Source organism: Bos indicus, chromosome 26 (genome assembly GCF_029378745.1).
Source record: "Bos indicus isolate NIAB-ARS_2022 breed Sahiwal x Tharparkar chromosome 26, NIAB-ARS_B.indTharparkar_mat_pri_1.0, whole genome shotgun sequence".
Lineage (NCBI taxonomy): Eukaryota > Metazoa > Chordata > Mammalia > Artiodactyla > Bovidae > Bos > Bos indicus.
The window spans coordinates 40,107,313-40,118,760 of record NC_091785.1 but is presented as its reverse complement, the minus strand read 5'-3'; the positions used below and the strand labels follow the sequence as shown (position 1 = coordinate 40,118,760).

The window sequence follows — 11,448 nt, the reverse complement described above, 5'->3', positions numbered from 1 at the left end:
CTTGGTAACAGATTCAGTGATTCAAAGAGCCCTAGCAATGTCAAGGCTGCAGCTCCAGGCTGCAACTCCATTTCAGAGCTGTAATCAGCTGACAGTTCTCAAAGGTTGTCAGTCTCCGCCCACAGCTCAGTACCTAGAACCACCACAGCTAGAGCTGGGCCGGCTCTCCACCCTGGGGGTGGATGTGAAACTCACCGCAGCCCCGAATGATCTGTGCACTGGACTGCCAACACCATGTCTTCCAGGTGGGAGGTTTTATTATGTTTTACAACCATGAAAACATAGGACGGTGGCCGTGACGGCAAACATCTCGGAAGGAGGAATCGACCAAGCTGCACCCGCCCACCCCGGCAGCCTCCTTCCACATGTCTCTCACAAAATGTTCCTGGGCCCTTCTCTTGACCAGTTCAGGAGAGTTGAAAGTAGACGTGGAATGTAGCAGGATCATCGTCGGCAAAATGGGAGCGGAAGGAGAACTTGGAGAAACAACGGATGAGAAACATGTTACAGAAAACCTCTTCTACTGTGTGATGAGGTCGGGGTGGAGGAGCGTGGCCTGGGCTCAGTCCATCCCCCGAGGTCTGGGTCATACAGGGCCCTCGGTGATGCCCTCCAGGGGCAGGCTGGGCGCGCTGTCGGCCGTGGGCCTCTCATCTTTCTTCAGCGAGGGCGGGACTCGGAGACTGACGTAGGGTTTGTGACAGGCTGTGTTGGCCAGAGGTGGGTAGTGCTGTCTGTAGCAAATGTAGGCAAAAATGAGGCCAATGACGCCGCCAACAAACGAATCTAGGGCAGAAGAGCAGAACCAGGAGAAATGCATTATGATTCATTCAAATGAGGCCAGCTGTGTTTTCCAGAAAGCACTTTCCTACCGATTTCGGTGACTGGTTTGCTGATGAAACCCCTCGAAAGACTGGAAGGGGAGAGAAACGACACTGGAGGTGTACGTCTTGGTGGCCTCCGCAAACCCTTACCATTTCTAGAACTTAAACATCCCCTTTGTGTGTGCACTTGATTCTTCTCATTATTGATGGAATACGCAGCAGCGCACGGCACAAACTCAGAACTGCATTCTTGATTTTGAAAATCAATTCTAAATTCTGGAAGAATAATTCCAGCCATCTCCATGGGATGTAAATACCCTCGGGGGCTGTCATTTTTCTTTAGCAAGCTTCTGCTGGAGTCCTGCAATGTTGCTGGTGCACCACGGAAAGCCAGCGGGCATGCTGGCCTCCTCCTCAAAGTTAAGTGATTTCCCAGGGATGGAGTAAAACTTCTGAGTCACAAAGTGAATACAACATTTTATGCTGCACCAGGGTGGGCAAATTCGACACTCCCAGTGGGAGGGGCCTAAACCCTTCTACAAGCTGCAGATTTTATCAAGTCAGAAGACGTGGTGGGGGGCCCCCGCAGACAAGGTAGGAGAGGGAACCTGTGGGCAAAACAGGCCCTTCCACCACCTCTGGACCCCATGCTAAAGAAGGTATTCAGCTAGTGTCCACCAGAGACCCCATGAAAGTGGCCCACCCCAACAACCCTCACTGTGTGTGTGTGTGTGTGTGTGTGTGTGTGTGTGTGCATGCCCTTTAAACTGTGTCTTTGGGTTTATTCTTGCCAAAAAGATCCTAACACAATGGAAAAACCCCCCCTGCCAAGAGAAACTTTGATTTCTTGTGAAGGTCACTGCCAGGCTGAAGTGTCATCCTCCAGTGGGGGCTTTCCACTTTCACCGTCATTATCTTGTTGAATCACCCACCCCTGCCATGGGCAGGGATACACTTTCTCATCTCCTGGGGATGAGAACAGCAAGTGGTGTGTCGAGCTGTGTGATGACGTAACATTAACACTGGAGTCTCTGCTCCACCAGGGCAGGGGCTCTGTGAGGCTTGCTGGCTGTTGATTCCTCAATACCTGGAACAGCACTTTGCTCATCTGCAGAATTAAGTTGGTGAAGGGAAGTGGCTGAATGAATGCTGTTGCTTAGTCGCTGAGTCGTATCCAACTCTTTTGCGACCCCAAGGGTGTAGCCTGCCAGGCTCCTCATCCATGGGATTTTCCAGGAAAGAATACTGGAGTGCATTAACACTTCCTTCTCTGGGTATCTTACTGTCTCAGGGGTCAAACCCATGTCTCCTGCATTGGCAGGCGGATTCTTTACCACTGAGCCACCAGGGAAGCCCGGAAGAATGAATACGTGCACAGTAATTTGGGGCTAGGCTCTGGTTACTGTCTGGTGTTGTCCCCATTCCCCTCTCTGAACTTCAGTTCCCTCACCAGGAATAAGTGCTTGGCAGCTGAGAGTCTTTCTCATATGAATGTTCTAGGAATTTGGTCCCCAGGGTCAACCTACTGAGATCAGCCTGCAGATCATTATGAAACTCTGCTGAGCATCTTCAGAAAATAGGTCATATCCTTGATTGGGATAAAATGTCACTTGTAAACAAAAGTCATTCTAACAGGCCAGAGAAACTGAATAACTGTGGCTACTTCCTCTGCATAGGAGTGCAAACATGGTGCAACCTGGCAGAAAGAGGAGGAAAAGAGATTAGTGGCCACTTGGCCCTGATGAGTAGCCACCAAGGAAGAGGGGTGGGGAGGACCACTTGTGAGATACAGTGAAACCCCAGTGCCCAGCTCTGCTCCCAGAGCAGATGCCTGGGGCCACAGTAAGTTATCCAGCATCTATTCTCACCTCGGACTTGAGAATCCTCTTGGCTGAGAAATCCATCACAAAGACACTGTAGACCCCATTAGGGCAAGTCACTGCACCTCTGAACCTCAGTTTCCCCAGCCTCAAATGGAGATCTCAATATCCATGTCATTTTATCATCACAGTGATTTGATGAGATCTGCTTCTGAACAGTGCATGCCACAAAATAAGACCTTGAAATGCAGTATCTAAAACAATAGTCTCAGACTTCTATGGCAGTCCAGTGGTTAATGCTGTGTTTCCAATGTAGGAGACAAGGGTTTGATCCCTGGTCAGGGAATTAAGATCTCACATGTTGTAGTATGTAGCCAAAAAAATGTTTTTTAATTAAAAAAAAAAATAGTGCCCATCACTGTTATTGTGTTCCTCTCCAGCACTGCGTGCTGTCACTTCAATCATGGCTGGCTCTTTGTGACCCTATGGACCACAGCTGATCGGAGTCCTCTGTCCATGGGATTCTCCAGGCAAGACTACTGGAGCGGGTTGCCATTTCCTCCTCCAGGAGATCTTCCCAGCACTACTGGGGACTTTCTAATCCTTCCCCATCCTTCTCTTCACACAGTAACTCAACAGTCTATAGTTGTCATCTCTTTAGCACGGCCACACTTTCATAGCATTTTGAATAAATTCATGAACTTAAAAAAAAATGGTCACCCAAGAAATTGGAAAGTAGTAACTACTGTGAATTCCTCTGTGGGGTCATGAGGCATAATTAATGTGATTAAACCAAGTTCCTCAAATTGAGAAACTTCATACCGCCTGTGGGCAGGAGCCCGTGCTAGGGAACATGCCAGGCTTTTTCATGCACAAAGTCTTAGGGACACACCATTGTTTTGTTTTTCTAATAACCCCAGAGAACAGGCCTATGGGGTATTACTTTTATGAGTATCTGAAATGACCCAGGACATCTGTGTTTGAGTCATTGACTATTGAACAGACCATGCAGAGAAACCTATAAATAATGCCACTTGACTTTTATTTTCTGTGACAAGGCATTGGTCACATGCACAAGGTGCATCACGGACCAAAAGATACCAAGTCATTCTGAATGTACGTTCCCCGAGCTTACTGATGCGGCAGCAAGCCGAGCATGTGACTGCCATCAACGCTGTTTTCCCGTTTAATGGAATGAATTAGAAGTGGTATTGTAGGTGCCACCATAGTTATTAGAAGCAACTAGGGCATCGGAGAAGGCAATGGCACCCCACTCCAGTACTTTTGCCTAGAAAATCCCATGGACGGAGGAGCCTGGTGGGCTGCAGTCCATGGGATCGAGAAGAGTCGGACACGACTGAGTGACTTCACTTTCACTTTTCACTTTCATGCATTGGAGAAGGAAATGGCAACCCACTCCAGTGTTCTTGCCTGGAGAATCCCAGGGACGGGGGAGCCTGGTGGGCTGCCGTCTATGGGGTCACACAGAGTCGGACACGACTGAAGCGACTTAGCAGCAGCAGCAGGGCAATGGAAGGTCTAGCAAAGGCGCCTTCTCAGCAGTTCTTCAGGGCTTTGTTTATCACAAAGATGGTGAATAAGATTTAAAAAATGACTTACTTAAAGAGAGAGATTGTCATTAAGTGCCATTTAATGAAATCCCATTCCCATCCCGTAGAGCATGTGCTTAGAGAAAAGCAGGCAGGAGACAAGCGGCCCTTGTTAGGGAAAAAACTGCCTGGGATTGACTTCACCCCAAATATGGTCGCATGGGACTGGAGGGCTCAAAGGGGGAGTGTGTGGATCTCCGTGTCCCCAGAGTACACAAGCCACGGTCTTCTCACTCAGCGTCGACATCATTCATCCATCATGTATTTTGCGAGGGGATCAGATGTCAGGAGTGATGCCCAGTACCAGAACACGAGGCTGAACAAAAGAGATGTGTTCCCAGTCCTAGGGGTTAAGATGGACACTGAGAAGTGACAGTCTTACCAGTGAGCGGCAGCTGTGGTGAGCGCCAGGAAGGAGGAGGCGGGTCTGTGAGATCAGCCCGCAGAGTGGTTTGGCTTGTCTGGATCGGGGGAGTTTTGCTGAGGACAAGATCCACGGGTCAGCCCTGCAGGAAGAGCAGGTGCAAACCAGCGGGGTAGGAAGTGGAGGCAGGGATGGCAGGGCAGTCTTCCTGGCAGAGGAAGGAAGGGGCATGGCCAGTTTGAGAAACTGAAAGGAGTGGTCCATCTTTTTCCAGAGAGGTGTGTCTTTACAGTTCTATAGGACATAAATTGACCAGGCTTCTGGTGTGGGCTGGAGAAGACGGTTTTCCATGGCCCCTTGGGGCTCTGTTGAGGACCAGGGGCTGCACTAGCTTTCTAGGCTGTTGTCTGTGCACCTCTCGGCTCACATCTACCTGTCAGTGTTAACTGCCCCTTGAGTGCCTCATCTTCATCTCCCCACGCCCAGTAGTTGTGTGCATGTGTGTAGGTGCAGTCACTAAGTCGTGTCTGACTCTTCGTGACCCCACAAACTGTAGCCCGCCAGGCTCCTCTGTCCATGGGATTTCCCAGGCAAGAATACTGGAGTTGGTTGCCATTTCCTCCTCCAGGGGATCTTCCCAACCCAGGGATCTAACTTGGGTCTCCTGCTTGGCAGGCTGATTCTTTACCACTGAGCCACTCGGAAGCCCAGCCCAGCAGTTATTATGCAGTAAATGTTGAGATGCCCTGAAGAGCATTTACAAGATGCACTAAAGAATAGACACCACAAGACACAAAAGGCCATATATTATGTGATGCCAAGAATATGCAATGTCCAGAAGATGGAAATCCATAGAGAAAGAAAGTAGATTTGTGGTTGCTGGGGGCTGCGGTGGCTAATATGATTTTCTGGAATTAGACAGTGGTGATGACTACACAGCTCTGAATATACTAAAAACCATTTAATTGCATACTTTAAAAGGGAGAATTTATGCATTATGAGTTATGAATTACACCTCAACAAAGCTATTTGAAAGGGGAGGTTAGAATCAATACCTAGAGGGCTCCAATGGTAGTAGAAAGAGGGCTAGACTTTGAATCAGGCGACCTGTATTTCAGTCCTTACCTGGAAAACGAGCATGACCTCAACCCCTTCTCATGAAGTTGAAGGGCAGGAAAGGATCTCATGGAGTCTGGCCTACTGAGGTGCCAGTACTCAGCTCTGGCACCGACAAGCGGGTCCTTGGGAGGAACACATCCCTCCCTGTTGCCATGGCAACATCCAACATCACTCAGCTGGCTTACTTGGTATCTTGTATGCCTTGGGCTTTATGACCCAAGACCCTAGGGTAAAGGCCATTTCTGGAAAACTCAACAACCTCACATGATTGTTTCTGTTTTTTTTTTTTTTTTTCTGCTACTAATAATGCATCCCGTTTTTGTGACTTTGAGCTTCTGTAAAAGAACTTACCTAGCACAGAGAATGCACAATCTACCTGCTACACTGTAAGCTGGCAGGGCAGCACCCAGTCTTCTGCCTCAATACTGTGCCTCCATTGAGAATATGCCTGACACACAGGTACAAGAGACATACTGAATGAGTGAGTGGATGGTTTTGGAAGTTTACTTTTTGGCTCATTTTTGAAAAGAAAGAACTTACAAAGAGTAAGAATAATTTTAGTAAAACCAGTGCATAGAGAAAATAAAATTAGTAAGAAAGGAATATGATTTAACCAAAATTATTAATTCCTGCATTCCACACTTATGTACTGAGCACTGCTAAGCATTAAGAATTGTTCCTCCAAAAGATACGCTGAAGTCCTAAACCCCAGTACCTCAGAATGCAACCATATTTGGATATAGAATCTGTACAGAGATCATCAAGCCCAGATGAGATCAGTAGAATGGGCTCTAATCTGAATGGTGTGCTGATAGGAAGGGGAAATTTGATCACAGAGACAGATACAGAGGGAAGGTGATGTGAAGAAACTCAAGGGAAATGCCACATGAAGACAGAGGCAGAGACTGGAATTATGCTTGCAGATGCCGAGAACTATCTGGGGCTGATCAGCTGCAGGATGCATGGAAAGCTCTTTCCCGTGCAGGTGTCAGAGGGAGAGGGGCCACCAACACCTTGACCTTGGGCTTCTGGCCTCCAGAACCATGAGACAACTTCTCTTCAGTTTGTGGAAACTGGGAAACTAACACAAGCACCTACTATGTGCCATACCAGCAAAAGAGACACAAATCCTTCCCCACAGGGAGAGTATATTCCAGTACAGAGAGCAGCAAACTATGCGAGCCATTCATTTATAGGCTGGTGTTCACACCACCATCACCAACTCAAGCGTTACCATAGAGACCACATGGCCCATATAAAGCCCAGGATAGTGACTCTCTGATCCTTTACAGAGGAAGTGTGCAGACTCCTGTTCAAGTGGATAAGAACAGACGATAATCAATACCTAAGAAGTGACTGGGGCTTCCCCAGTGGCTCAGTGGTAAAGAATTTGCCTGCAATGCAGGAGACATGTGTTCGATCCCTGGATCAGGAAGATCCCCTGGAGGAGGGCACAGCAACCCACTCCAGGATTCTTGCCTGGAGAATCCCATAGACAGAGGAGCCTGGCAGGCTATAGTCCATAGGGTCACAAAGAGCTGGACATGACTGAAGTGACTGAGCATGCACGCAAGAAATGACTGGGTTTGTCAGAAGGTGGTAGATGAGCAAGGTGAACACCACAGAGAATGTGGGGACTGGGCTGCGATTTCAACAGAGTGGTTACTATAAGACAGCCTCACTTGAGCTAAGATCAGGAGGAGGGAAGGGAAGGAGCCATACATACATCTGAGAGAAGCGCATTCTGGGCACTGGAGACAGTCAGTGCAAAGGCCCCGGGGTGGGAAAGCACCAGCATGAGCAAGGAGGGGCAGTGGAGAACGCCATCAGAGAAGCAGGAATTGCGGGACCAGATCTCACAGTCGCTGTAGGACCTGGGCTTTGATGCTGATGGACACAAGGAGTCCCCAGGGGCAGAGGAGCAGGCACCACACGTGACAGGGTTTAAAGGCTCTTCCTGGCTGCAGTGTGAGGGGCAGAGGAGAAAGGAGGGGAGACAGTAGCAGGGCTTCTGCAATAACCCAGGCAGCAGGTGATGGTGGTCTGAACTACAGTGGGCAAAGGAAGGTGGCTTCTGGAATTACTTTGAACAGAAAGTCAACAGCAGAAAGCACTGTTAAATGAAGCCAAGTTGTCAAGAGACTTGGAAGCAGCCAACACCTGTCTTCCCTGGGAACTGAGCAATGTGGAGGCCAGGGCAGAGGGCAGGGAGCCTGGCTGAGAAAGCCTCTCAAGGCCCAATGCTCTCTGCCCAGTGGATTTTTTTTTTAATATTTACTTATTTGGCTGCATTGGGTCCTAGTTGTGGGGCATGCGGGATATTCGTGTGGTGGGTGGGCTTCTCTCTAGCTGAGGCGCATGGGCTCAGCAGCTGTGGCACTCGGGCTTAGTTGCCCCGCAGCATATGGGATCTTAGTTCTCTGACCAGGGATCAAACCCGCATCCTCTGCACTGGAAAGCGGATTCTTAACCCCTGGCCCATCCAGGGCAGTCCCTGTTTAGTGCATTCTGATCCCAGAAAGGGAGTGGCCTGGGCCTGCTCAAGGCCTCCACAGGGATGCCCTAGGTATGGTGGCAGAGATGGTGGATTCACGGGCAGCCAAGGCCCAGAGGTCCCAGACCCCAAGCAGCATTTGGCAGCTGATGATAAATGTGAATGCAGACACACTACATGGGCAGCCAATTGTGGAAGGAGGAAGAGATGAGATCAGTTCACCTGGGAAGGAGGATCTTGGAGGGAGGAACTTAGTGCTCTTGTTCTATGTAAGGCTGGTGGTTTTGGTGGGAAGCATGATATCGTTCCAAAGTCTCCTTTTCAAGTCACTTCATTTAGAAAATCTAGAGATTGTTTCATAGAGAAGGCAATGGCACCCTACTCCAGCACTCTTGCATGGAAAATCCCATGGACAGAGGAGCCTGGTGGGCTGCAGTTCGTGGGGTCGCTAAGAGTTGGACACGACTGAGCAACTTCACTTTCACTTTTCACTTTTCACTTTCATGCATTGGAGAAGGAAATGGCAACCCACTCCAGTGTTCTTGCCTGGAGAATCCCAGGGACAGGGGAGCCTCGTGGGCTGCCGTCTATGGGGTCACACAGAGTCGGACATGACTGAAGTGACTTAGCAGCAGCAGAGATTGTTTCTGACAGCCCAGGGAGGACTGGTGAGCAGTATGTCCCTCAACTGTGTGTGTGTTGGGGGGAAGGGGTGAATGGGACTGTGCAAGGAGGGAGCAGACTCTGCCTGGCTTTTTAGTGTGGTTCAGGTACAGTTAGGTGCAGGGTGCTCGCTACATTGCTCAGATGACCCCATGGACTGTAGCCCCCAGGCTCCTCAGTCCATGGGGTTTTCCAAGCAAGAATACTGCAGTTTGTTGCCATTTCCTTCTCCACGTAGGCACAGTGCCCTCATCCTCAAACATCCCATCTGCAGAGACCAGAAACTACACCTGAACTCATTGCACATCACAGACCCTTCATGGCCAAGTCAGGAAACCTGGCAAAAGCAGTGGCACCATCTTGGAATTTTGAGGCCAGTAAACATGGCGTCTGTGACCGACATGGACGCGTCCCGGCCTCAGGCTGGGTGGGAACAAATGACTGCTTCCTCCCTTGAGACTTGTTTCTCTGGATTACATTCAGACCTACGTGCCCTTTCTTATGACGAAACACTACCTAAGGCACCCAGGGCTGCTTAAGAGAGCTATGGTTAGAGAATCAGTGTTGGCTAGAAGGTTACTTGCAAGCTGGAGTCACATAAGGAAACACTGGATCCAGATACAAGGATCTGAGGGTAGAAGGAGCGCGTTATGTCCATTCATGGAAAAAACAACACACTCCTGCCACTTCTGGCTCTGACTGTCCACTGACAGGAACCATAAACCCACGAGACTATGAACTGAGGCAGAAGACGGTTCAGGGAGGTGCTCTGTTCTTTCTGTGCGTTTTTCTCCATAGATATTCCCCCCAGCATGGGAATTCTACAAGTTTTAATGCTGAAAGCACACAGTTAATCACAAAGGTAAGCTTCTTTGTGAAGCGTTGACATCACCCAAGGACTCTAACTTCCAGCTGACCCAAAAGCCAGCATGTCACAGAGACAAGGAGAACTTCAGCCACAGAAAGATTTATAATCCATCCAGTGATTTTATTTGTGAAGAAGCCCTGTTACATGTCTTACTGCCCCTCCAGACCATGGCCTGTGCCCTCCATGTTCCTCACTTAATAAAACAACAGACTCGTGTGGAGTGGCGCTGGGAAGGCAGAGAAGACCGGAAGGATGTTGGTAACCATGATAATGAACAGAGCAAAGCATTTGAGATTATGGGTTATTTACTGGATATGAATATGTAATCGAGTAATTGGATATACTTCCACATTAGACACAGTTGCTTAAATCAAAATTGAAATGGAGTCATAAAAATCTCATAATATTAATGTTGTTAACTAAAGTCTATAATGAGAGGTTCTCAGGTTGTGCTGCTGCCTAGGGGTCTCCCCATGAATTATCATCATGACGGAAGGCCCCCGCCCACAGTCACTGGGCAGCTCAGTACACCAACAAACAACACCTCGTTAATCTCAGCCAGGCATCCTGCCTCCAACACCCTCCCACACAGCAGCCAAGGGCCTCACCATCTACCTTTTCTCCAAGCTGCAAACCTCTGCAGCCTCCCTGATTACTTCCTTAATAAGTGAGTGTTGAACAAATAAAATTTTCCACTCATTGAACACTGCTGCTTTTAGCGTGTAATAAGGGAAAGAAAGATGGAGCTGAGATGTGGGGTGTGTGTGTGTGTGTGTGTGTGTGCTTAATCACTTCAGTTGTGTCCAATTCTGTCCAATACTGTGGACTGTAGCCCACCAGGCTCTTTTGTCCATGGGATTCTTCAGGCAAGAATACTGGAGTGGGTCACCATACCCTCCTCCAGAGTATCTTCCCAACCCAGGGATCAAACCTGTGTCTCTTCTGTCTCCTGCATTGGCAGGTGGTTGCTTTACCACTAGCACCACCAGGGAAGCCCGAGCGGTGGTGTAGTTGGGCTCTCTCAACCTCGGCCATAGATGTTTGGGGCTGAGAAGTCTTCCCGGTGGAGGAGGTGCTATCTCATACACTGTACGATGTTGAAGAGCTTCCCTGGACTCCACCCACTAGATGCCAGCAGCCACCACCACTCCCACCATCCCATCTGTGAAGATGTCCCCAGACATTGCTAAATGTCCCCTAGAAGGTTCAGTTGCTCCCCATTGAGACCACTGGAATAGACAAGGACAGATGACCTCCTACAGAGGAATTCAGATAAAATGAACCCAACTCAGGGCCCATTAGAGGGATCCAAGGAAAAGCACACTCTGCTCCTGGCTAACTCCAGGGTACGAGCTGAACAGGTGATGGCACAGCTGAACGAGTAGCTGGGCCATATCTATGACCTGTAACCCACTCAGGCACATTCAGTTTGGGCTGCAGGATGGGTCTACCATGATGCAATTTTGGCTTGCCCCTCCCCGCCCCCAAAGTACAGCCCTACACATCACTGGTCATAAATTCTCTTGCTTTGCTTTCCCATCAGCTCACAGAGCATTAGTATTCTCCCTTTACTGCTCCAAGTTCCCTTCTGTGCCAGTTGGATAGGATGGGCATGAAGCTCCGCTGCCAGCAGGGCTTGGGGGCACCAGCTGCGTCAAGTCCAGCATCTCCCCAAAGCCAAGAACT

At 49.1% G+C, this 11,448-nt stretch overlaps 1 protein-coding gene across 1 annotated transcript in view; it reads right to left on the bottom strand.

The window, feature by feature from the left end:
- Positions 1–239: 239 nt before the first annotated feature.
- The window catches only part of PLPP4 (phospholipid phosphatase 4), a 145,580-nt gene continuing 134,371 nt past the window's right edge, over positions 240–11,448 (bottom strand). Inside the window, exon 7 of the mRNA XM_019988560.2 lies at positions 240–786. Within this exon, the coding sequence (XP_019844119.1) occupies positions 587–786 (200 nt within the window). The 3' untranslated portion in view covers positions 240–586. The remainder of the gene's footprint in view (positions 787–11,448) is intronic.